The following is a 27,225-nucleotide window of genomic DNA, read 5'->3' on the forward strand; positions in this document are numbered from 1 at the left end:
TCTAATTTGAATTCGAATTGAGTTGTCCAAAGTTAAGTGGCCAAACGAGTTATGATTTGGAAATAAGTAATGTAAATATAGACTAAAAAGAATAAAGAAATATGCCAAAAAGAATACAACTTAGTAGTGATAATTGGCATGTACTCATTTTCTTACCTTCCAAGAAAAAGATGATTTTTGCCAGAAAGGGAAAATGACTGGAAAGAGTCAATAAGTAGAAGTACCACCGGAGAATTTACCTAAAGTTGAGAGTCAAGATCAATAAGCATTGTCGGAGGAGTACTTTATTGGAGTTGAGATTCAAGAAGTAGTACTGTCGAAGAAGTCAATTGGAGATGTTATTCTAGCAAAGATAAGAACCACTACCACGAATGCCGGAGAATGCAAACCCTCCTAGAGTGCCCTATTATTGTGTATGCCCACACGAATATTGAAGACATCGTAGACATTGTGGATGTGTGCATCGACAGATAGTGTGAAAGGACATATTCGGTGCAATCCGTAGTGAGAGGTTCTCACTTATTTTCTTTGTGTTTCTTTAGATTCTTACATACCAGATTTTCAGAAGGGCAAAAGGTAACCTCTATACTTATTTGGATACTGCATCTAATTCCTCTAAACTACTTTTAAACTAACTTTTCTTCTAATATTAAGAACAGGCATCAGGTGTGACCTTTAGCATGTGTGGGTTGTGTCATCCCAGAGCCCCAAAATTTAGGGGCTCCAAATTGAAAAAGTTAACCAAAAAAAGAAAGAATATTTTTGTTTACTGGCATCCCAAAAATTTTGGGGCAAGTGTGTTCTAGAAACAAACAGAAATTGACCAAATTTTTCTCTCTTCATCAATTTCTCACCTCTTCATTTCTCTCTCCTTTTCAACCAACAAAAACTCTTTTCAATTCCTCATTTTATCAATTCATACTGCGAAATTAAACATCAAACCTTTTAAGTCTCTCCCTTATTATATTCAAAATTCAATTGTACTTAATTATTTCTAAAAAAACCCACATTATTATTGTTTGAACCAAAAAAATTAAAATAAATTAACACAAAATACATTACACTACTGATTACTTTTGTTGAAGCATCTTACTGTATAACAGTTCAATATATCCTAAGCTATATATAAAGAAAACCCTAAGTCAAAAGATCATTTAAATGTACGACACCTTGTCCCCAAATCTTTAAAAACGAAAATGATCTAAAGGCTAAACTTGGCACTCAAAGGGAAAAGAATCCAGCTTCGCCATTTTAAAGCAACAACTAGTTTGAATTTGAAAATTGATAGGTCCAAAGTTAAGTGGTCAAACTAGTTATGATTGGTAGAAAAGTAACTTAAATATAGACTAGAAGAAATAAGTAAATGGGCAAATATGTCAAAAAGAACTCAGCATTTGTTGACACGTACTCATGATTTTCATGATTTTCTTAAGGTCGGAAGTTCAAATCCACAACCCACTTTTTTCTACTGAACAGATAGAAAATATCAATACAACATAAGTACAAAACCAAGTATCCAACTGAAGCTTTGAATATTATGATCTATATCTGATTCACCTATAGTTTACAAAGAATACCAGTATGTATTTCAAATTCTCTATCTAAATGCAAATAAAAGAAACCTGGAGTCCACTTTTAGTTTCATTCAAGCAAAGTTCATATATGTTTTAAGGCAGTCCGCCAATTATTGTGCTTACTTTGATAGCTATTTTGCTGAAAGTCTGAAATCATCACTTATAGATGTAGTTATTGGCTATTGCTTTCTTCTGATGTTCTCGTGAAGGCAATTTCAGAAACTAACGGTAAATGATCGCTGCCCACCTTCTGTAAAAGGAGGATCAAATTTTGTTAGATTGCTATGAAGACTGGTAATGTGTAGAAAGGTCAAACATAAACGTGGCCATGTCAAAAAAGCAAATAATTAAGACTTGTTCCATTACCATTTTGTTTTTAACATGTTGTTTTCGAAAGATATTTTCAAGCATGTAAAAGGAAAAAATATATAAAGTGCCAATAAACATACTTGATAATTTTTTAAAACAGAAAACATAAAGTTAAAATCGCCACAAATAGGACTATTAACCTTTAACTACCTCGCATGGAAGGCCGCCTGTTTTCAGAAGAATATCAATGGGAACAGTATCAACAACCCTCGTAGGAATAAGACCATCAGAACACCTAAATAAAAGGCAACAAGGACTATGACATGAACAACAGCAGTAACATTACAAGTTAAAACTACTACTAAAAATTTTTCAACTACTAAGCACAGCGGCTTACCAAATATAATCCACAGTTCCAAGAAACTTGGAGTGGTATGAAGTAGCCAATGGTTCACCTGTGGGTCCCCGTGTTGTACTAGAACCCTGATTGACATATGAGTTTAAAAAGGAGATCCTAGTTTCAATATTTGAGGCAAGAAAACTGAATTAAACAACCAAGTCATAACAAATAAAATATTGTATCAAGAGGTTCCGACAGGATTTCATACTTTGAGTGTAGCATAGGAGCTGGTTAGCATAAAGGGATTTCTCACCACTTGGCAGTCAGCACTGCCTGTAGCAACTTTCACCTCTTCTTCAGTCCAGAATCCTTTTGTTTGACTAAAATGGAAGCCAAACCATACAAGTTAACTAAATAGACTCAAGTGAAACTAAAAAAATATTAGTATATAAACCTATGGCCTGTTTAGTAGATAACTCAGATTCTGTTTTATGATTTCAGATTTATCGAGTTCAGCGAATATGTATTTGATAGATAGTCTGAATTCTATTTTTGAAAAATATTTTTTTAATTCTGTGATTCAAAATGGTGCAAATTATGAAAACAATATTTTTGTATTTTCAGTGTATCTACATTTTGAATTTGATATTTTAAAAAGCAGAATTATATTAAAAAATGATTAACAAAAATAGTATTTCATCTTATAAACTCAATTATTTTTGTTAAATTATACAATTTTTTTAATATAAAACAAGTTCATAAATTAATCGATAATAGTTTATATTTAACCTAATATTTAGTGAATAACTATAATTAGTTTTATGGTTTATAAATATATTATCAAACACATTTAGAAAAATTGTTTAAATTGAAATTTAAATTCTAAATCTACTATCAAACATATATCTGAAAACATGAAATACAAATTTGGTTTCATTGAATCTCTTGTTTCCAAATTTCTATTTCATACCCTTTAATCTTCTCTGCTGACAGTTGTATACCAGAAGGTAATTAAAAATGTGAGAATGAAGCCATATAAATCAAATATATTGTTCTGAATATTATGTACCTTTCCAAGGAGAAAAAAGGTCTGCACGATTTCTTTTTTACACCCAGAACTTCAGCAGGATGACATCCCGATTGGCCAGATAATTCTCCTCGGTCATAGGACATGAAATTTAGCTGTGAATAACATGCTTAATCAAACTACTGGATCCAACACTAAATCATATAATTTCTGGACGTAATACATTAATCTTATAAGTAATCACGGACTAAAAGGTGCACCTCGGATGATGATAAGAACTTGTATATTGCACTCTGTCAACAAGCAGTAAAGGGTTAAACCTTGGTGTTACAGATCAAAATTTGGGAAACTGAATGATACCTAACTATAAATAAAATTTCGGTATGAAACCTCAGGAGTACTATTGAAATCACCAGCAAGAACAAAAGGAAGATTGCTCCATTTCTCAGAAAGAATCTCTGCCCTTGACAGCAGATAACGAATCTGCAATTTAGTTTCAAAACAAGAAGAATAAGATAAACTTTCATTTGCTATCCATCATCAAAGAACATCTAAAAACTTGATGTGATTCAATATTGACGAACAAGCAAAAAACCATCAAGCAAAATTCATTTTCATAACTTCTACTAATACGCGAACTTCTCTGTTTTATTGAGGTTTGTCCTTCATATATTCCAAGTTCCATGTGATAGTTTTCGTTCCCTTTTTCTTCGGAAATAAAGACTACATACAATTTGGAATCACAAAAACAAAGTATGGATACACTAGAACGAATGATCTTAGCTTGAAGCCTTGAACGGATGTATTTAATATGTCTAGAAAAAATTGAATGAATATTCACATTTAAGAAATGTAGATATAGTTTTTGTTTTGTTAGGGACTTACTTGACCTAATTTGACGTCCCCCCTGCTTGGGTTGTAAAGCACATGGATGTTACCAATCAGTAATCTTCTTGATTTAGCTTTGGACATCTGCCTGCATATAGAAATGTTATGTTTGGAAGTTGGTCTTACAAAATTTTTAATTTGAAAATGTCAGGCATAAGAAAACTGGAAAACATGCTACCTCGGGTTTCATTAACGAGCTTTCTGATAAAATCTAGAGCCGTAGATAAAGAAAACCAAATGAATTAAAGTTTCTTTAATAAATAATAGTTCATAACATCAAAATCATCACAAATGACATCATTATGAAAACTCAATCAGTGATTTTCTTGATTTAGCTTTGGACATCTGCCTGCAGAGAGAAAAGTTATGTTTGGAAGCTGATCTCAAATTTTTAGGTGAATATTATAAAAAAACTGGAATGCATGCTACTTCAACTGTTGAAGATCCCACATTGGAGAGATGGAAGAACCTCACAAACTTTAAAATATACATGAGTTACTCTTCCTTGTCAATTGGTTTTAAGGTGTAACCCAAATAAACTATTAGAATTAAATTTTCTTTTAATCAATAATATTTCATGACAAACCGATACTTGAGGATAACTTCAGAATCATCACCAATGACATCATTACGACAACTCATGTATATGGTTAGATGATAATAATAAATGTCTACCTCTAGCACAGAAAGTTGAGCAACATTGTCGCGAAGATTGAACATCTTGAATTTGATGCTCTCTTCATCTATCAGTCGAAACCTTACCGAGTGAATAATGGATGTTAAATCATTTACATAAGCCTATAAAGTAGTATACTAAAGATGTTGCATATTATATATATCATAAAAGCCATATCCTCACTTGTCAGCTTTCCAGAATATAGCACATCCATCAATAGCATCACCGGTGCGTCTCTGCCATTTCAAATTATTCTTCGGCATCATATACAATAAGTTGCAAAAGTATGGACCCACTAATTGTAAAAAATAAATAATTGAACAGACTACTAGATGATGATCCACTAAGTAAATCAACTGTATTGGAAGTTAAAATTACTTGAATTAAGTCAAATTTTCTGGAAGATGGAAAGGATTAACTGATTAACTCAATCAAATATGAAAGGTCCGCAAGTCAAATGCCATAGTTGTAAACTTCAGAATTACAAATTAAGAGGAAAAAAACTCTTGGCTGAATGTTTTTTCTCCCTATTTTGGCTGATTAAATCCAACGTTTAAGTAAATATTTGATGTACACGTAGAGTTTTGTAAGTTACAAGTTCACAAGATGAAGCAAAGTGTAAACATTAATGATGTGGATAACACATTATTTCCTCACCTAATCATTCTAGTGGATGGAACCCATCAAATTAAAAAATGAACACTAACCGTGTATGACCCAACGTAACCTGCTTTCTCCATGATTTCTGAAACATCAAAATACTTGTCCACTTCCTACCGGCATTTGACAAACAAAGTACCACTTTTTAGCTTTCGTTACAGTAATCTGTAAGAGCCAAATAGAGAGACAGAAAGAAGAACAAGTTCACCTGCAAGCAGATTATATCGGGGTTCCAGATAAGAAGTTCCTCGCATATAACTCTCTTACGATGGTTCCATTTCAGGTATGGTGAAGGAACGTTGGGATATAAACCTCTGTGTTTCCATGCATTCCTTTCCGCCAGTATGTTGTATGATACCACTCTAAATTTTTCTGGAACATCAAATTTCATTAAACAAATTGTTTGCATGCAACATTTGAAATACAATCTCTTTTCATATAAATAGCATTCCGTAATACAATTGATCAGGTGCCAGTTCCATGAAAAGCTATAGCCTATTTGTGGTTCTACCGTATTTTGTTCATTAATTACCATATTGAATTTCCAGAATCTATATTGCATTATTCACAAAGGATGACCTCTATACTTATTTCAGGTTACTACAGTTCAGTCCCTCAGAACCTCCTCCCTCAATCCTTCTAAATCTTTTCATTTCTACTTGACAAACTTTTCTTCTGATATTACTCTAAGCGCACATTAATAATGTGCTTATTTTTGGACTATGTTTATCAAGAAGAAATTACAAAAGACTGTAGTTATACAAAATAAAAGGAGATTCTAGCCGATAAGAATAGATCCCTGAAATCTCCACATTTGACAAGCATAACGCAATTCTTATCAACTTGAAAATAAAAGTTTTCATAATTGGGAGCATGGAAAACCTACAAAATGAACTTGAAATAAAGTGTCCACATTTGTAATGCCACCCCTGAAAACAATTGTTCTCTCCGTCTGAACTCTGAACCCATTATCCCAAATAATAACTCTCTTTGAAACGAAAACCTGAGAACTCCACCTATATCACTCAAGCAGTAAGATATGCTAATTCTATAGCATGTGACATCCCAAAATCTACCTTTTGTGTTTTCAATAATTTTTTATGTTAATACCAGCGATTAGTATAACTGTAATGCTGGTTGTTACTTCACTAACATAACTTATACAATCACTGGAAACAGAATAAAGGTAATGAGTTCATTGAAACGCATGAAGAGGATGCGAGAGCGCCAGTAAGATCGTACTCATATGATAAACATGGAGATAGTGATCAATTCCCGTTCAGGAAGCTAAAAAGTTATTCCAGGAATGAAACATTCAAAGTAATAAGAAAGAAACTTAGTCGGTGTTACTCGACTGTCAATCCCGCGCAACTTGCGAAATACCAAATAGAATCGTGTTTTAAGAATTTCGATAGTTTGAATTGCTGTACCTTCAGAAGCGGAAGGTTGATCCGCCTCAATCCAGTGGCGCAGAATTTGAACACCTTCGTTCAATTGTATTCGGCTGGAGGGGTTGTACCATCGACGGGTGTAAGAGCTACTAGTTGATTTCGGTAATGACCACGTAGATGAAGCATCGGCATCGTTGGAGCAGCAAAAGAAGGATTTGCAGAAATAAGAGTGGTGGTGCAAGAACGGGCCGCAGCTGAAGAAGGCAGTGGCCATGGATGCGCGCCACAGCCACAACAACGGAATATTTGGATGGATAACTCTTTATTATGGTTGTAGCAGTTATCTTTTTGCAATTAGCTCCCTCATATAAGTCAATGCTCCAATATTTCCTTTCAATTCAATGTACACTAATCTCTATATATCCTATTCAATCGAAAAATATATATTAAATAATAATCTTTTCAAAGATATTTTATCATGTGACAGCTTATAAATTTGCATTAAATAGATACAAAATAAGAGTTTAACTCTTGACACATTCAAGTATTGTTTATAATAAAATATGATCTATTAAAATATTTTTAATAATTTTTTAAAATTTAAATTAGTTAATTTATGCACAACTCAACTATTTTTTTTTTAATTTAAGAATGTGTGAAATAAGAGATTTAAACCTCTAACTTATTGAATTATGCTCATGACAATTTTCAAACTTTGATGATTCGCTTTCCCAAACACTTGCTGAATGATTATTCCACCTGCATCAAATTACTACAAGGCTAGCAGATTCTTTATTTGCAAGTACTAAAATTAAAATCTTGTTTACAATTATAAAGTTGTACCAACAAAAGCTGAAGATAATTATAAAACTCTAAAAAAAAATTAAAACATAACATATTATCTTCCTTTTTTTTTTTTTCAATTGTGTTTAGCCCCTTGCTATTTAGTACAACAGAGGAGGATTCAAATTTCGCATGATCAGTTTTAACCTTCACAGTTGAGTGCAATATGATTTAGGTTAAGAAAGTTGATAAAAGTAGCAAAAATGTTAACATTTATAAAAAAACTATAATTCTATTAAATAAAATATTGCTCAACTCAATTGTATTGGCATAACCTCCATATCTAGAGGTCGAATGTTCAATTCCCTGCCTCATAGTTATACTTTAAAAAAAATAGACCATTATCCTGTACGAAAGGCAATAAGACATGCTAAAAAATTGACCTTTGGCCAACGTTAGATTACCTAAAATAATTAACACAAACGTGGTTTACTTGTTAGATATTAAATTTGCCAGCAATCAATTTTTAAAGAGCTCACACCCCATTAAAGTTGTATCTCATGAAGGAAATAACATAACCCCTTAGTCGATCCATATCGATGTAACTCAAGTTTACATTTTTTTAGAGCAAACATCTTCAATTGATATAATGAAATATTAAGAAATGGAGGGATAAAGATAACCCACCACGCAACATAATATCAAATAATTCTTGCCATTCACATTCTCACTCACTCGACACCCAAATGCAAAATGTAATGCAGCAGTTCTTCGCAACATCATTTTTACCATTTTCTAAGGTGAATGGCTTGTGTCACATAGTTGAAGACAATGTTGCACTACCATCTAGTGGCTGCCTTAATGGTCAGAAGTTTAAATATACAAATTAAACAGCAAACTAATGGGGGCAGCACATTCACATATAATGTAAAAGATGGCAGTAAATTTAAACCTAACTACTAGTATAACAGGGAACCGATGGAGTTTTATCCTGCATTGCAGATGCTAAAAGCAGCTAAACAGAACACATGCAACTGGGGTTGCACAGTAATTTCTAGAGTTGCCTACGGAAACTAGAATTTAACAATCTGTTATCCTGGGGACGAAGCTTACATCCAGAACGAGCGTCCAACAACCTGGAAGCATAAAGAAACGTACGGATATTGGATATAATGAAACACATGCTAGTTTGAAACTTTGAACTAAACAGCTCAATCATCATTCTTCCATGGAACAGAAAATCAACCTTTCATAATTTATCATTTCAAAGAACGATGTCTACCATCTACGGGCATTTTCTTTGAATATAGGAAGCTCCATGTTCTTCGTACCTGTTAATTGCACATAATTGAAGTGACTATTATGATAACAGGCACAAGTTTAATACCTTTTTTTTAACTACTTCAAAGTGAATGTGAATTTATGCAATTTTTTTTTAATAAATTTCCAAGGGCCCGAGGCAAAAATTTGAGCCTTACTCAGATTTCGAGAACCACATTTGCTGAAAAGAACCAAGAGAGGCCAATATACTTCCTCCTATCCAGACACTGCATTAAATTTTTTCACCAGAACTCAGACAAATAACATAGCAGGAAAGTAAAATATGAAGAATATTATGGGACACAAGTATCATGGTGCCAACCGCACATATAGAAAAGCATAAGAGTAGTTTCAAATATACCCAACCGAGGACATAAAAAACATTATGCATAGAATATTTTACCCTGTAGCTGCCCCAATGGACAGGTAGACAGGTAAACAGTTAGCGTTGTAAATAGAATATGAAGAATATTCCAAGTGCGCAGGTATATACAAATTGCACATCGATGCCTTAGATGAGGAAGTCAGCATTTGACTGCCTTCCACAGATATCTGAAAAGGAAAAAGTTACAGGCCTACATACTAACTAGCCTTCACCCGTGGCATACCGATTGTAAAAGCTGGAAAACTCCAATTGTTATTATCATATTTTGCACAATTTTTCCTTGAAGAGTTGTTACAACTATTATGTTCAATCATCATAGGTATGGCACAGGAAATCAAAGACGCAGCATACACAAAAGGTTGACTACTATTCCGGTGGAATGATCATACCTGAATCTTCTTTCAGTTGCATTTCCACTCGCCAATACTTTAACCCTAGCAGCTTGAGGAGACTCCTACAAATTCGGGAAAAACTTGGTCAGTGATTTTGTACCAAATCTATGCCCCTCTCCTTGCCATTCAAGCACATGGGAATTTCTACTCATTAATTGATATACCTCTAACAAATCTTTCTCAAGACGTTCTTTGAGCTGTTGCATTGATGCCGTTCCACCAGCAAGCTGGATGAGGTAGAAAAAGAAATCAAGTTTCAAGAGGAAGAGCAAATGTTTCCAATAAAAACACTAATTATGATAACAAATATGCAAAAAAAAAAAAAAAAAAAAAAAAAAAAAGTTGAAACGTTAGAGGAAGGCTGCCGAAAATGAGCAGTCCCGTTTGCCACATTTGACATGTTTCTAATGCATAAGCCATACCAAGTGAGATGATCTGATTTTATACTTTTCTGGTCATTTTATATAGAAAACAAACAAAAAGAGAAACTAAAAAACGTGTAGCATTTTCGACAATTAGATGTCTCAAGAAATGAAATTAAAAATAATAATAATAAAAAGAGAGAGAGAAATAAAACTAGAGCACCAAACTATACCAGTATACTGCTAAACAGTTCTCTGCGAATATCCACATCACATTTATTTATACTTTCAATTACCTGCACAGTTAAAAAAACGTAGTTAGAAATTAGAATTGTCTTCTTGACTAAAGATGCATTATTTTACTTAATTAGGATAAAGAAAAAAAAAACCATAACAAAAATGAGCAGAACCAAAGAAAAATGAAAGGATTAAGAACGTGGAAATAATTATCAAATAAAGTGAGATCATGGAAGTACACGTACAAGTGTAGACGTGAGAATAAAACCAGGAAAACTGAAGAACCAAACCAATGGAACTGGTTTGATCCAACTTTTACGCTATATTTGGTTCTTCAATTTCCAGAAGTGTGATGGTGAGAATTAAGAATTCTAGATTTAGTTTGGTTTATGGCTTATAAAGAATCAAACCAATAACATTTATTCTTATTTATTTCTTTTATTTAAAATAGCCTCAATTAGCACAAGTACGTTATGTTGTTGAGAATGTTGGAAATTCTATTGTAGTTGAGATTTTGGTTGCTTTTATAAAGAAACAAAATTCCAAACGCCTTGTCAGGGAAAGAAAAAATAATAATGTTACCAAATATCTGGTTCAGATCCCTTAAAATTTGGTTGCTTATTAGAAATTTAGACTCAAAATAGGCGATGGAAAACCCACCCAATAAACTCAGAATCAAGAAAACCAAACTGATCAATTTAATTAAACTAGTCTTTACTTTTCAATAATGCCTGGTTCATAAATATAGCAAACCAGCCACCACAATTCAATTATTGGATTAAGTCTAAAATTAAACCAACCTATGCAAATATACAACCATAAGTAAAAAACATGACTCGACTCAATTTGTACTTGTGGTAGGACATAATTGATGTTCTAGAAATTGAAATAGGAGGACCAAAAATATAAAGGTGGCTATCAAAAAATGGATTATGGTAGTAAAAACACAAATATACCATATGTGGCAATCCCTGAACCGAGCGAGCTGTCTCAGTGAAACTCTCCATCCCAGGTATAGTCTAGTAATAATAACATGAGAGAGGGTGAGAGAGCAAGAGAACCAAAAATATTACACAGCTATTCATTAATCTAAGGATCAAGATGACTGATGACTCAAAAAAGGCCTTGGTTCAGATAATGTAAGTCAGATAGTTTATAAGCTATACACCTATTCAACATGCATAGAAAATTATGAGATGAGACAAATCAAATAAAATAGAGTAATAATAAAGAGCATCATATAGGGTCATATAGAATCGTCATTAATTAGCTTACACCAATCGATCAATATTTCTCAATTTCTGCACACAATAATAATAAGTTTTGTGGTCACACAATATACTAAATGATGTTTCGGAAAATTTGTTGCTCTAAGCTCATAAAAAACGTGTGTGCAGGATGGCCTACATTCTACATTAAACCAACATTCCATCCTGATCAAGATATAGAATTAAGTCACTCACCTGTACTAACGAAGGGTTAAACAGAACATCAGGAATCTTGAATCTATCAGCCCCAATTTCAATTGTCCTGTTTCAAGCATGAAGGAGAACAAAAGTAAATGTAAAAATGATGATTTGAAGAACAAAAAGAAAAAAAATATACTGACACTAGGAGAAGTTGATAGCTAAGAAACAAAAGTTCGCAATGCAGGAAAAGGGGAAAACACAAGTTAAGATAATAAAGCATCAATCTATGCTTGAAAATATAATAATCCAAAACTCTAACAAATGACTTACTAGCCCATGAAAAGTTCTGTTTCTTTTAAAAAAGAAAAAAAGAAAAAAAAGAAATGAAAGAAAAAAGACTTACTGGCCATCAGGAAGTTCATATGGAGTCATTGGGATATTTGAATACGCACTTTCTGCATAAATATAAACATAATACTCACACCAATTAGCACACAACATTCAGAAGCCTATGAAATAATTATGATGCAAGAATGGTAAGCTGAAACTTAATATAACATATCCTCTCATGCTCAGAAGATTAAACTAGAATACTGCTTTAAAGTGAAAGAAGACTAACAATATATGAAAGCTTAAAAGTAAGATAAAGAACAATAAGAAAGACATGAGATGCTCATGCTTCACGTCAAAGATAAATTAATGGACCAAGACAATAAATTCTAGTAACTAAAGATAGTTAGGAAGGGCAAACCATCATAAGGAGTATCTGGTGCTCGGCATACGCATTCCTTAATATCACTAGCAATAACCCTCTGTCATCATAGAGTATTCGACTCAAAAATTGAGCTAGCATGCATGATAAACGGGATTATTTATGATCAATAAAATACCTGTGAGTATAGTTTGTAACTTTCAGTTGTATTTGGAAAATCAAGCTCCACTGTCTACAACAGAGACAAATGAAATGTCAAAGAGATAATACCAACAATTTGAAATAGTAAATAATAAACTGGAGTATACTACCTGCGATATACTACAACTAGAAGCGCCATAATCTAAAGATCTCTATCATTTTATAACATGCATAGTTCAAAGGTAATACCTGAAATTCTCCTGGTCGTATTTCCTTTCTCTTGAAGGAGTATCTTGGCATTATCTGCGAGCAAAATGGAAGGTACATTTCAGCAGTTACAAAAAGAATTGCCATGTAAAACAAAATAGGGATATAGAATCAGAGTTACTGTCAACAGTACCTTGATACCTTTGCTCTCCAAACTTTTTAACAAACAATCAGTAAGAAATTCTCCACCGACAGGGGAAGATACAACAGCCTGACATAAAAACATAAATCTGAAACATTAATCCTTTGATTATTCCATATTTTCATAGCTAGAGCATAAGACACATAAATAAATAATAAAATTTAACCAAGATTATGCAAGTCATTTTATCCACTTCAAATTACCTTTTGTAGAACATAGCCATCATGTACCGGGGCAACAGTTGTTGATCCACCACCACTGCATGTATCAATCATTTAAAACCCAATTGCTCAAAAAAGTCACTTGCAGCCAGAAAACTTTCCCACACTAACGTTATCATATAGAAGAACTCATACTCAATGTTTTTGGATATCAAATTACAAATCGACTTAATTTCTATTACGAAGTTTTGAATGTGCCATTTGTTTCAATTACCTTGAAAACTGAATATATATGATATATTGTTAAAAAAAAAACAAATGGTTCTTTAACTGTTTGTTTTAAAAACAAATTCCAGAATCAAATTGATTATGACAGATAACTTGACTATACACTGAACTAATTCTTTCTAAGTTCTTGAGGGGAGATATATAAAAATGTACAGCAAATAATTGAATTGACATAAGAAACTCAAGTACTAAGAATAAAATAACAAAAAAAATGGATTAAGTACAACATGTAAAAACACCATGAATTCGGTAATTTTAATGATATTAATAAAATTCTGAAGAAATCAGATCACTGAAGTCCTCTTTATGCAAGCAACTAATAATACTCTGCCTTGGCCCTCCAAGCTTCAAGAAAACAATATGCAGTGGCCAAATCAGAAAAGGAATAAGTATATCTAGTATAGGATCATCTGATACCTGTCAACAACAAGTGATGTGGCACGACCTGATGCAAATGACGTGAGAACCTAGCGTCCAAATTTCATTGAATGACTTTAAAGAATCAGAGAGTGATCAATCTATGAGGACATGGACAACAGAGGAACAAAGAAAGAACGGTCTGAGGGGAAGCATCAAGAAAAATGGAGTAAATAGAGAAACATACAGCATTTTTTGCCAAAAACAATGCAGGAACTTTGTACTTCTCGAACATAATCTCAGCAGTCCTAGCAGAAAAAGTTTTATTAATTGATGCAACTCAGTATAAATCCTGAAAGGAACAGAAAAAGGAGCTCGTGAGTGACATTACCTTTCTCTCTGGTGTTGTGAATTAGAAGACGGTTCCGCAAGTAGCATGGGATGTTCTTGAGGATCAATAAGTAGACATTCTCTGAAAGGATACAAAAAAATCATAAAAGTTACTATAAAGTCCATGTAAATTCTAAAAGTTGTACATTTCATAAGAACGGCTCTTGAAGTAAGCAGATTTTAACTTCTTGCACTAGATCTAAAAAATGTTTTCTCCATGGATTTGTAACAAGGATTAATACAAAGGAATCCAAGATTAATCATGAGTAAAGGGTCAGAATGAGCAATTGTCTATGTTCACTTCTCTCTTTCTCCATCTAGGTCCTGCGTCTACTTTCATCTCTAACATAGTTTTTCTTGAGGCAGTGAGGGATGAGTGAGTGCCCCTTCCAGTAATCTATGAGTAAGACTGAGTGTACTAAATTTTCTGTTGGTCCAATAACAACTACAGTGGAAAGAGGACTAAGTTAACTGAGTATAGAAAGGACAATTACTTCTCATTTTCTCTTCAACCCATTTCCCAGGTTTAGATTTACAACAGCTTCAAGTAACAAACATTTAGAGAGGCATTGTGTGATGGAAATCTTCTAAACGAATGGCAAGGGGAAATAGAATATAATAGATCCAGTAAAAATGTGAAGTAGTTTCTTGGAGTTGATTGATGACTCTCCCTGGAAGAGGCTTCAAATTCTTCCCAGTAAAATATTTAAGGGTTAAAACAGAATTGGTGGAAGGTTTCCCAAGTTGTGAGGCTACTAATAGAGGCAGTAATGAGGCCACGCCCGTGGATGAAGGTAGCAATGGACCACTTCGATGAGAAGGAGGTTGTCAATTGGGAAATCTTTAAAGTGATAACTAGGACGTCTCTCATCGCTGACTGATTTAAAATCCTAATACCCTTGCAAGAGGTTGGAAGCCCTTCGTTTCTTTCAACCCCCTTCTGTTGGAGAAACCTCTCTCCTACAAACAAGAAACTTTTTCATTGAGAATTTCAGAAGGTACGTGAAAAGAAACAAAAAATGGAGGGATAGAGTAATCCACTCGACCAAAGGGAGACCACAAAGGGACTCTCCAGCTAGCGTCGATCACAAAAGGGGAATAATTTCAATTGCCAATCATGTTAAGAAAGGGAACACTATGAAGCCATAATAAATTTGGCCAGATCAATGAATGTCCAAAACTTCCTACCCATATTCTTGAAATTTTCATATTACTTTCCGTCCATAATTTTCACAATCCCAACATAATATTTTCACACAGTGCCTTTCATCTAAATATGAAAAAGTGGCCACACACACACACCAAACCAAAAATAAATAATAATAATTCCAAAAACTCTCTAGCGGATGTGACTTACATCACTAAACATAACACAAAAACTCTTCCAACCATCAAGAAACAAAATTGCAATGGACAAAGAGGAGCATAACAAGACTTCCAAAATAAATCATACTTTGTGAGACATGATGCAAATAATAACATTGATGCTATCCATTTACAAATTCCTGATATTTGTTATATCTTTAAATTATTTCAAAAAGAATTTACAAATGCTATTCATTTACAAATTCCTAAGTTTTTGCCTTGATTAAATGAACACACTGACAAACCTAGATTAAAAAAGAATAACACGTGAGCAAGATAAGTAGACATTCATTTATTCCACAGGAGCAAGACAAATGACATATATACTTCATAGCATTTCAAGACTTGAAAATAAAGGGTATTACTACAATTCTGTCAATTACCTGAAAGCATGATCCCATATGCTGTCGACCATATCCCAATCAACAACAACTCCATCCTTTATAGGCGAGAGTACCTAACAAATAGCAAAATTGATATTTTTTTAGAAAATATAGAATATGTCCAGAGAACTCCAAATAAGCACCTACGACAGAAAACAAAACTTACTTCCATATTATCGCGGCGGAAACCTAATGCTTGAGAACCGACATATAGTTTACGTTTTCCCTTGCCTTTATCAGAATCAAGAGTTTTAGCATTACTTTTAGATTCTCCAGCAGATCCAGAGTTCTTTTCAGTACTTGTAGTGTCATCAACATCCATTTCATCAGTACATCCAACAACCTTAACAAACAAATGTAAAGGGCTAAGACAGATACTGTTTGATGCCTTTCATCACTACCGCAGCAATTGTAGCCTACGACAGGCATCATATAAACTGATTATATATTCTAGTTTATGTAGAAATATAGGTGCCATGCTCACCATCTCTCACATGATCACTATATAGGCCAGAACCATTTGTCAGACATCATTTCCTTTCCAATAGAATCATTTTACAACATTCCCTCTCAAGTTCAGTTCAGTTCAGTTCATGTCAAGTAAAAGTAGGGAGGAAAAAATACAAAAAAAAAAAAAAAAAAAATCATGAACTTTACTATTACAGCAACCAGGAATAGAATAATTCACAATTATAACAGATACCAACTTCAAATCCTCGTTGTTACACCATCAACAGAATTGCACTGCTATCAGGCCTCCCAAACAAAGGAAGATCCTAACACAAGACTCTGAAAACATGATGAAATTTTCAACACATAAGAAACCAAATTTCGCATTGCTTAATCAAAACTCTCAATCACCAAAATTGGAGACGTAGGACTAAATTCTAGACCTCTCAACGTTTATTTACAGAACCTACAAGACTTCAGGAACTACTACAAAAAAGTTAATGGCGTCTTCAATACCAGAACTAAGATATTGAAACTGGAAAGTGGTAAAGCACTTCACGTTTTCACTCGACACATAAACTGGGCGCGGCAAATCAATGCAGCTAGCAATTCCTAAAAGAACATCCAAATGCTCAAAAACCTGAACGTTCTGAGCGCTTCAACAAATATATCTCACTCTGACACGACAATGGACACTCGAACAATTGACAAAATCGAGACCTCGAGAGTGTAGCCATAATAAGCGTGAGTAGTGAATATACACAGAACATGTCAAATGCAGGGAATGCTTACAGAGGGGAAAACAGCCTTGGGAGCATCTTCTCCAGCATAACCAGCTTTGCAAGTGTGAGAACCCAGATCAATAACTATAGCGGATACCTCATCTGTAGAAAAACAAACAATTTAAGGGAATTAACGCAGACATAATTCGTGGATAAACGCGGGACCATGCGTATATTTGAAGAGCGCAGGAAATTCGGTACACTCACCACCACCATACATGGCTAAAGGATTCAGTGGATGAATGAGAGTGATATTTAGGGTTTTTGAGTCTTTCCCTAAAACCCAAGTCTAGGCTTTGGGAATACAGGACAGACTTCCGATTCCGTGCTAGATAGAAGCAGAACAGCGAGATTTGAACCTCAAACCCGCGAAGTTTATTGATTCGCCAAGTGATCAGCGGGCAATCGGTGAAGTACAGTGGTCGGAATCTCCCTTCTCCGTTTCGGACGATGAAGGCCCAATCTTTCGCCCAACAGAATTCAACGACGGCCCACTACTAGTTTTTTCACCTTCTCCCTTCTCAGTAGACATTAGTTCTAATTGCATAAATAGAATTCAAATTCAAATTAATAGAATATATAGTAGAAGGGTAAAATAATTACATATATAGATCGAAAAATAGTAAAAAACTAAAAAACCCATGCTTAGCCACCATTTTGCTTGTTTCTTCCCAATTTTCTCAAATTAAAAGCTATCACTGATGGCGGCTATCAGCTACTATATCGCTAATAGATTTTATCAATTGTTATCGCTGATAGTTTTTATCAATTGCTATCGATGATAGTTGCTATCAGCGATAGCTTTCAATTTGAGAAAAATTAATACAATCTTCAAATATTAGCTTTTAATTTGCTATCAATTATCAGTAGCTATTATTGATTCACTTTCATCAATTGGAATCAACCTTGAAATATTAATGCTCAAGGCTATCAGTGACTATCAATGATAGATTTATAAATAGTGATCAACTTTTAAAAAAGACCAACAACTTTGATTACCACAGTAGCTATGACTAATAATCTTTTATCGTGGCTATCACTGATGGCAGCTATCAGTCGCTACCACTGATAGACTTTCATCAATTACAATCAACCTTGAAATATTAACACTTAAGGCTATCAATGATAGAATTCTATGGCTGGTTATCACCTTTGAAAGAAACTCGATATATAGATATCACCTAAGTTATATCCCCGATATCACTAACATCACTATATAGTGATAACTTCTTTCACCGATAACATCATTGATAAGATGCTATCAATGATCTCACTGATATCATGCTATCAGTGATAGTTCTCTACCATCGATAACATGCTATCAGTGGTAGCTTCTATTACCGATAATGTGCTATTGGGTAGCTTTTATAACCGATAACGTGTTATTAGATAGCTTCTATCATCAATGACATGCTATTAGTATTATCTTATATCACTGGTAACATGCTATCGGTAGTAGTTTCTATTAATCATAGCCACTGAACACCTTTTTGCCCCTTTCTTGTCCTTCCCAAACATTTATGAGTCCCTTTTCTTTTCGATGATAGCTTCTATCACTGATGAATATGCTATTCGTGATAACTTCTAGGCATTTCTATTACATTTTAGTTCGAGATTCAACTTTATTAATTAAATTCACTAAGTTGGCTATCAAGGATAGATTTTTATAAGTGGCTATTAACTATAAAAATATAATCAAAGATTAAGCTATCAATGATAGAAAATATTAGTGACTATCACCGATAGACTTTCATTTACTATTTATATTTATTATTTGTTATAATAATCAAACTTGATAATTGGCTTATTGGTGTTAAGTCACTTATGAATTGAGTACTGTCAAGTATTGGGTACGAAACTCAGTCTCATAATTCTTGTGAAAAAAAAAAAAGAAGAAGAAGAAAATTCAAATAAAGGAAAGAAAAATTTTAAAAAGAAGAGAAAAAGAAGAAGCAAAAACTGAAGAAAGGAAATAAAATAAAAAGACAAAAAAATAGTTGGATTATAATAGTTTGTTTGAATGGTAGATTATTTTAGTGTTATATAGTATGTGTTTGAGGTGTAAACTATTTAAATTTGAGAATGAAATAGTAAACATAGTAGTAAAAAAATAAAAGATGGTGAATGTAAAATAGTAAACAATGTAGCAAATAGATTTTTGAAATAGTGTTAACAGTAACTAATTGGGAACAGCAAAATAGTATTTAGGTTATTATAATCTTATGATAGTCTTTGTCTCAAACGCCCCCTAAGAATTAGACATATTTTTTTTTAAAAAAAAAAAAAGACGTGTAATTCAATTTTATCTCTTTAAGGGTTGTTTGAGGTGTAATCTTAGGATAGTCTTTGCCTCGAATGCCCCCTATGGAGTTTACATGTCTATGCAATTCATATATCTCTAGAGTTCATATGTGTAGAGTTATTTGGTTTGAGTTCTTCTATATTTGAAGTGCAAAGTTGAATTCTTATGTCTAAGGTATATGGTGCAGTTTTTATAACTCTAAATAATTTGTTTTTATCATTTCTATGTTTGTTTTGAAATTATTATATTCAATAATTCTGACATCTATGTTTGGATATAATAATGGGTTACAATTTTTTCTTTTAATTTTAAAAAAACTTTCTTTCTTTCTTTCGTTTTTTTTTTTTTTTTTTGGTATTGAACAACAATTAATCCACTACATTTCTTATAGAATTATGGTTCAATAAAATGAGAAACCAAAGAGAAATCAAAAGTTTTCATTTCTAATTTTTCTCCATAAACTCATCATCATCTTCATTTTTTTTTTCTTCTTTGTGTTGTTGTTCTATATTTTTACTCCATCATGATATTTTTTTTAATTGAATCTTTCTTATTATCTTAGTAGCCAATTGAATATCACCACATTTCTTCAACAATTTCACTTTCAATTCCTCCAAATTTGGAGGATCATCAGGAAACAGATATTCAGTTTTCACTAATTATTTTTATAAAATATTTCAGGAAAAAATCTCCATTTTATAGTTTTTTTTAATTATATGTTACATACTTTTCCAAATGTTCTTAACATTCCTTTTGAATTTAATTAAATAAAAATATATTTACTAATTTATTTCTATGTATGGATATTGCAATTAATGTAGAAAAATTACTATTACTAAAACATAATATAAACATGTAATATAGCATGCTTCAGGGAAAAAGATTAGAACCATTCGTACCTTTATAGATTTCCAAGTTTCATGAACAATCCTTCTTAAGTTCTAACGAACGGCTCCTCCAACGATCTTGATCAAAAACGATTTCTTGAACAATCTCAAACACTACCACGAGTAACCTCGTTATTCTACAGGATTTCAATAGAGGGATGGGTGGTATCCAACTATTGGGAGAGTGAGAGGAGAAAAATGTTTTGGAGAATAGAGAGGATTCTCTTTATGGCTTAGAAGAGAGGTCTTTATATAGAGAAGAGTCAAGCTCTTTTTCTAATCATTTTCTTATTTCCCTTTTCTATAATCAATCAATTAATTAATACTAATTTAATTTAATTTGCACATTAATTAAATAACTATTTGTATATGAAATCCAATTATATATATATAATTATCATAAACATCGTATGTATACGACAATACCTCTTTATTTTAATTCTTTGTGAATCTAGTTCTCTTAAATTAATTGATTGAATCTTATTCAAATATTACTTTCTAATTTAATTTGAATTATAGATCATATCCAGAATCAATTATATATTAATCACATTAATATATGGTTTCCTTAAATTAATTTGAACAATTCAAATCACCCATCTTAAATATTCTCTAGTGAGCTAACAAGGGGACCTGGTGAACCGGTAGAACAGAAGCTCCAACGATATGAGATTAATTGGCTAAATTCATTAACCAAGTTAATCAATATTTGTTAACTCTAGGTACACTCTACTAAAAACTTACAACTGCACTATTCTCACTACAAACATATTTTTGTGTTCATGAAAATAGACCAATAACAGCAAGTTAGTCTTTCACGAGTGTTCGTAACTCAAACTGGGTCAAATTACCATTTTACTCTTGGGTTACCTTTGACTCTTTAAGTGTCAGTGCTCCTCTAATGAACAACTTGTTTATGATCCAACCAATAAACAGAAACCCTTTCGGGCGAATGAGAAGGTAGGGCCCTTTGTTCAAGTCCCGGAGACACCATTTAAGGGAACACTCATCTATTTACTTTAAAAATGAGAATGAGTGAATTATATCTTGTATTATTATGTTTCCAGCTCCCCATTTAATCTTACCCCCAAAATGGTAGGCATATTGGGTCAGCGAACTGGCCACCCTCACCCATACAATCAAAGGAAAATCCCTCGTGAACAGAAGTTCATAATATACTCAAAATTAAGACTAAGTTGCCTAGGTCATCCTATAGGAACCTAAATAGTTAATGGTGTTACATCTAGTGGTTACTATTTCGTGGTCCAGTCTTATATAAACTCATTGCATAGGATACCTCCACTTGTCAACTACACAAACGTGTTGGGTCATTGCATTTGGATCAAATACAAAGTGAGTCGTATCCATAGTATTACTAGGACAAGGTATCCAACCTTATCCTTATACTATAGACCCTTCAAGTTGTATCTTGAACATTGATCTTTGTATGTCTCCATATATAGTTCAAGACTCATAAAGCAGCCATGGATGTTAGTTTATCGGATTTAGAGTTATTAAGACAAAAGTAGACAAACAACACAAACAATAATATTTATTGAATTAACATATATGACTCTTTATTAATGACTGTCAATTAATAACATTTACTATCTACGAGTTTTGGGCATAAAACCCAACACCTACAACATATTTTAACAGTCATCAATCATATAATAGCCGGAAACAGTTATCAAAATCGAAGATGATTTTCGCTAGAGTTTGTAGTCGGAGGTGGTTGTCGGAGTCTGAAGTTGGTCGTATGAAAATGGTATTAGAGTTGGTCGTTGGAAATTGTCGTTGGAGGTGATTTTCGAAACCTAAAGTTGGTAACACGAAGGTGATCGTCGAAGTTATTTTTTTTCTCGGAGTTTAAATCAAAGGTGGTTGTCGGAGCACAAAGTTGGTCGCATGAAGGTGGTACCGGAGTTGGTTGTTGGAGTTCTTCGTTGTTGGAGGTTGTCGAAGCCCGAAGTTGGTCGTCGTAGTTGCTCCTCGAAGGTGGTCATCGAAGTTGATCGTTGAAGGTGATTTTCGTTGGAGTTTGTAGTTGGAGATGATTGTCGATGTAAACCCTTGGACTTATTTTACTAGTTAATAATATTTAAACTCTCCTAATTGCGTGTTTAAGCTTTTGTAAGTATGTATCTAAGGTGTTTGTATTAATCATAACATAGAAAGGCCTAGCATGTATGTATGTAAGGTTTAAATGAGGAAATATTCTAAGTGTTAATGATGATAGCATTGCTTATAATGTTGTGGAAATATGATGAACATATAGGCTTTGTTAAGGGGAAAGAAAATTTCTAAATATTAAAAATATGATTCTCGGGTACTTTAAAAGGCAGTAAAATATCCTGAGTATGGAAGGATTAAGTTCTCGGGTGAATAAGGAAGCATTAAAACTTAAAGGGAAAACAAAGATGTCATTCGATGAAATCATGCTAGTTTATGAGAACAACTCTTCCAAATGACATGTGGTCAAGTGTTTGAGGAAGAAAAGGAATTATGTCTAATAATGGTCGTGAGGTTTTAAGAAGGTCATGAAGGAAGTTAAGTTAAGGGCTGAATAAGACAGTGGCGGAAGCATGACAAAGTGGTATGCAATCAGTTTCTTATTACCATGTAACTAGAATAACAGTCAAGTACAAAGTAGGTTAAGGAAATGGATAAGGGCCTGTTATTCACACAAGGCTTACTAAGGATGTCCAAGGTGAGACGGCATGACAATGGCCAAGTTATGCGATAAAGTAATGAAGGAGCCTAAGTGATTGCAAGTCTCATGCAATGAAGATAAGTTGAGGATTTCAGCCTTAATAATTTGCTAATGGGCTAAGTGGCAACCTTAGAAGGGGTTAACTAAGGATTAATGGTCAGGTGACACTTATTAAGCAAACTTACCATGCAAGCCTAAGTATAAATATGCTTAGCAAAGAATAAGATTGTTTTGCCAAATTTTTTTACGCCCAAGAGAAGTGTGAGTGCATGTTGAGGCATTGAAGTTGTTTGAAGAAATTCTGAGCAAGTTTAAAGAGATGTGAGAACTTTTTCCAGCTGAACCAAAAGGTTTTGATGCTCAAATTATAAGGTAAGAGAGCTAACTTTTTTTTAACAAGATTTATTAAAAGGAGATCTAGTTGATAAATGGCTGGAAATAGAATTAATGTTATGGATGAATAAGCAAGCAACTGCTTACGAAGAGTAAGAAAGCAGGCTTGTCAAGGTGTGTGACGATGCACATAGGTGTGAAGTAAGGCTCGCGAGGGTTGTTTGATGCACAGGCACAGAAGGGTGTGTCTTTGTGACCATAAAGCACCCATAGAGAGGGTAGATAGTCTCTAGTCATGAAAGAGGTAAAATGGCTAAGTATAAGGGATGCGATGAACTTAGTAGTGATGTGATAAGATATGCAATAATATTAAGTTAAGTACTATGTTAAGCTCAAACGGGAGCTAATGTAACTAACCAACGGACCTCTTCTTATTACAAGGCAGAAGCAGGTAGGAGGGGCTTACAGATCCCTTGGATAAGTAGCTTAAGACAGTGAGTGACAAGTTTTAATAAATATTTTTCCAAAGATAGTTTTTATGAATGTTTTATCGCATAGGTAGTTTACATGAAGTTTTTAGAATATATTTTAGTAGATGCATACTTTAGATGAATGTTAATCGCATGATCCCTTCGTCAAATGAGAAACTTATTTATGAAATTAGCATGCGATTTTCAGTAAGCCGTTTTATAGCATGATACATTTTTATCAAGGAATTTTATAACATGCATACTATTTTACGAGGCACCATGCTTTGAGATGAAACCATAAGGAATGTTTTAAATGAATGTACATTCTGTCATGTGCATAAATGATTTGTGCCTTGTATGAACCCTACTCCAATGTTGGTACAAAAGTATAGTAAGATACCCATATTTCAATTATACTAAGGATCCTTGACACCGAAGGTATGGTAAGATGGTCAAGACCCAGTTCAACTCTACGTACAAGTATGACTATGCTATCGATGTTGATGAGATCGAGCAAAAGAACTCTCCCACATGTCCAGGCAGTAGAGTAGTGGTGTTTTCTATAAAGATGCTGATGATATTTATTTCAAGGTTTTTATATGATGTATTTTATGATTCTGGCTTTAATTTCAAAACCCTAATTATGATTTGATAAATGTTTCGATGATAAGTAGGTTTACGTTAATTATGGGTTTTTGTTTAAACATGTTTTATACAAGATAATCAATTACCAAGCATTTTAAGTTCACTCTTTCACATGTTTTCTTTCCCTAAGTAGCGGTCGGCCTCCCGAAGTCGAGTAGATTTGTCTGTCAGTCACCGATCAGGATTCCTTAAAAGAGTAGTATCTAGGTGGTTCACCATATCTATTTCGCCATGGTTTTGTCTACACATATCTTAGGAATCTGGATAGAAACTTTGGGACGAGGGTTGTAATTACAGTAACGTTTTTTTCTCTTTTAACTGTAATGTGAAATTTTAGATCAATGTCACCTATGTTAACAAGTTGTTTTGGATAATGTTTGAAATAGTTATAGTATTGAAATATTTATTAGGTTGCCATGTGCTAAGGATACAGGTGTAGGATAGTGGTTGTCACGAAAGGCTTGGCAATTGCTATCCTCACATCTCTTCTTGGATTAAGAGGGTAATCTGAGAAGGGGTGTGACAATCGGAGCCTACGAAGGTAGTTGTCGAAGTTGGTTATCAGAGTTTGTTGTCGGAGGTGGTTGCAAAACCTGAAATTGGTCATCGGAGTTGGGTCACCGAAGTTGTGACCAGAGTGTTGTGGTTGATGCCCTAAAGTCTCGTGTCCAATAGTTTGTAAACAGTTTGTTTGTATGAATGCTTGTGTTGTTAATGTATGATATTTACTTCACATCTTGAATTTTTGCTCAGTTGTTTATTTTATTTGCTTTACCACAAACCAATAAACATAAAATCCCTGGTTATCTGTATGTGACTCAAGCATGTATTTGGTGACATACAAGTGGATCATGTCTTGAGTGATAACCAAAATGGTATGTAGTATATGGATATAAGAGGGAAACCTTATCCTGGTAACGCTACGGATAAGGCCCGCTTTGTGGAATGGTCACAAGTGTTGTGATTTGTCGCAGATGGTCTGATCCTGATCATTTGTGTTGGGGACATGCGAGCGGGGGCATCCTATACAAAAAGTTTGTATAAGACCTGATCACGAAGTGTTAACGTCTCGTTATATAACACCGTTCATGACAAAGACTTCACTTCACTAGGATGACCATATGTAACATGACTTCAATCCTGAGTGAGTTGGGAACTCCTACTATTGAAGGCGGTTCTTTGATTTGTATGGGTACAAGTGGCCAGGTCGCCGATTCAAACTTACCATTTTGGGGATTCGTCTGATTTGGGAGATTAGGCGACAGTTGAAAGAGCTGCTCGAAAGCTTGACAAACAAGCGAAAAAAGAAAGCCCTAACTATTTATTTGAGAAAAGGCTTTTCCCTTACTCAGCTACACAAGATAGAATTCACTCATTCCCCGAGGCAAGGGAAAGTAGATAGATAGCTCCCTTAAAGGCTGATTCTGGGATTTGAACGATGTGGCACCACACACATTCTCTTGGCTCGAGAGGTGTTCACACATAGTTGGACTATGTTGTATTATTTATTAGAGGAATCAGTGGTACTTAAGGAGTGAGATGTAACAACAGGGGCATAATGGTAATTTGGCCTAGCTGTACTTACGAGCATCTGTGAAGGGTCATCGTACTCATGATTGGTTATATCCGATGGACACAGAAATATATCTGTGGTAAGAAGAGTTTAGTTGTTGGTTTTTAGTGGAATGTCTGACAGTTAACTGATCGTGGATCTCGTGGCTAAAGAGTTTAGTTAGCTATTCACGAACCGTTGGAGCTTCGAGCCACAGGTCCATTAGGTCCCCTGAGTAGCTTGGATAAAGTTGAGAACCAGTATTTGGGTTAATTTGAAATGTTCAAATTGACAAGAGGAAGTTTGATTATATATGATATAATTGAACTGGTTAATTATATATGATATAATTGACTAAATGTATAAGATACATTATTTTGGAGGAAATTAGAAATAAATATGATTTATATCAAGTAGAGGAGAAAATATTATAGTAGATATGTGATATCAAACTATAGGATAAAAATATGATATGATTATATTAATTAATTAATTAATTGGTTGATTATATGATAATTAAACCAATTATCACGTTTGGACGTGGGTTAGTGAGGCAACGTCAGTTATTGTAACCGATGAAATAAAAACGAAATCGTTTCATTTTGATTCGTCGTCCCAAAGAAAAGAAAGAAGGCGCGCGTTGGTAGAATTCTAAGCGGTCGCTTAAGAAAATTGAAAGATTATATGATAGCTCTTCTCTGCTTAAACGACTGTCTATCTCGCGCCTAAATGATCGCACGCTATTTCCTACATGATCGGATAGCTTCTCTAAACGATCGTATAATGTGCTGGTTTTACTAAACGATCGTGTACCTTTTCCTAAACGATCATTCAGTAAATCCTACACGATTGTGTAGCTCCTCCTAAACGATAAGTATTTCTGCTATGTGATAGCGTTTTCTTCCCTCCCACTTGCTTATCACCTACACAATTCGTGTTTCTTCCTTCCTCTACCAAATTCACCAAAGACCACCCCTTTGAGTTTTCACTCCGAGAATACCTAGGGCTCTTTAGTGGTGGTGTCGTCCCCGTTGCGGTCATGAGTTCGCATTGTTTGTGTTGCGGCAGTTGACGTTTCCTCTGGGCGTTGGTAGATTGTTTGGAGTTTCCACTGCATTGGAGTACCGAAGTG

At 33.9% G+C, this 27,225-nt stretch overlaps 2 protein-coding genes across 11 annotated transcripts; both read right to left on the bottom strand.

The window, feature by feature from the left end:
• Positions 1 to 1,393: 1,393 nt before the first annotated feature.
• On the bottom strand, positions 1,394 to 7,255 carry LOC120070357 (DNAse I-like superfamily protein). 9 transcript variants are annotated; one of them, XR_005479859.2, is made up of 13 exons: positions 6,905 to 7,255; positions 5,683 to 5,846; positions 5,522 to 5,587; positions 4,998 to 5,050; positions 4,814 to 4,895; positions 4,136 to 4,222; positions 3,641 to 3,733; positions 3,511 to 3,543; positions 3,293 to 3,405; positions 2,492 to 2,603; positions 2,281 to 2,397; positions 2,094 to 2,178; positions 1,394 to 1,824 (listed from the first exon to the last, which is right to left on the bottom strand). XR_005479859.2 is itself a non-coding variant. In XM_039022296.2 (13 exons), the coding sequence occupies exons 1-13, from the start codon at positions 7,137 to 7,139 to the stop codon at positions 1,747 to 1,749; spliced, it is 1,242 nt and encodes a 413-aa protein (XP_038878224.1). In that variant the 5' UTR covers positions 7,140 to 7,255; the 3' UTR covers positions 1,394 to 1,746. The 9 variants fall into 9 exon arrangements, 8 of the variants coding, with proteins under 8 accessions (XP_038878224.1, XP_090166750.1, XP_038878222.1 ...); XM_039022296.2 differs by having other exon boundaries at positions 2,281 to 2,366; positions 2,537 to 2,603; XM_090310624.1 differs by having other exon boundaries at positions 2,084 to 2,178; positions 2,281 to 2,366; positions 2,537 to 2,603.
• Positions 7,256 to 8,415: 1,160 nt separating this feature from the next.
• ARP4A (actin-related proteins 4A) lies at positions 8,416 to 17,742 on the bottom strand. Of its 2 annotated transcripts, XM_039020429.2 has the most exons (21): positions 17,399 to 17,742; positions 17,202 to 17,293; positions 16,126 to 16,302; positions 15,960 to 16,033; positions 14,213 to 14,293; positions 14,069 to 14,129; positions 13,882 to 13,931; positions 13,219 to 13,273; positions 13,007 to 13,084; positions 12,856 to 12,909; positions 12,644 to 12,697; positions 12,505 to 12,565; positions 12,157 to 12,208; positions 11,808 to 11,874; positions 11,301 to 11,363; positions 10,341 to 10,403; positions 9,910 to 9,972; positions 9,743 to 9,807; positions 9,127 to 9,195; positions 8,895 to 8,979; positions 8,416 to 8,784 (listed from the first exon to the last, which is right to left on the bottom strand). In XM_039020429.2, exons 1-20 carry the CDS (start codon positions 17,409 to 17,411, stop codon positions 8,934 to 8,936), a joined length of 1,338 nt encoding a protein of 445 aa, XP_038876357.1. In that variant the 5' UTR covers positions 17,412 to 17,742; the 3' UTR covers positions 8,416 to 8,784; positions 8,895 to 8,933. The 2 variants fall into 2 exon arrangements, with proteins under 2 accessions (XP_038876357.1, XP_090166754.1); XM_090310628.1 differs by lacking the exon at positions 10,341 to 10,403 and having other exon boundaries at positions 17,399 to 17,719.
• Positions 17,743 to 27,225: the final 9,483 nt, after the last annotated feature.

This window comes from Benincasa hispida, chromosome 2, assembly GCF_027475165.1.
Source record: "Benincasa hispida cultivar pf3 chromosome 2, pf3_genome.v1.1, whole genome shotgun sequence".
In the NCBI taxonomy this organism is placed as follows: domain Eukaryota; kingdom Viridiplantae; phylum Streptophyta; class Magnoliopsida; order Cucurbitales; family Cucurbitaceae; genus Benincasa; species Benincasa hispida.

What these genes read in the sequence shown, in the direction of transcription:
- LOC120070357 (XM_039022294.2), bottom strand. Translation starts at nt 7,139, where the DNA reads ATGGCCACTGCCTTCTTCAGCTGCGGCCCGTTCTTGCACCACCACTCT. An exon ending in GGGACGTCAAATTAGGTCAA is followed by an intron (nt 3,734 to 4,135) that starts GTAAGTCCCTAA and finishes ACTAAATTGCAG; the next exon opens with ATTCGTTATCTGCTGTCAAG. An exon ending in CCTTTTTTCTCCTTGGAAAG is followed by an intron (nt 2,604 to 3,292) that starts GTACATAATATT and finishes CTTCCATTTTAG; the next exon opens with TCAAACAAAAGGATTCTGGA.
- ARP4A (XM_039020429.2), bottom strand. An exon ending in ATATGGGATCATGCTTTCAG is followed by an intron (nt 14,294 to 15,959) that starts GTAATTGACAGA and finishes GTATCCTTTCAG; the next exon opens with AGAATGTCTACTTATTGATC. An exon ending in TTAACCCTTCGTTAGTACAG is followed by an intron (nt 11,364 to 11,807) that starts GTGAGTGACTTA and finishes TATTATTACTAG; the next exon opens with ACTATACCTGGGATGGAGAG.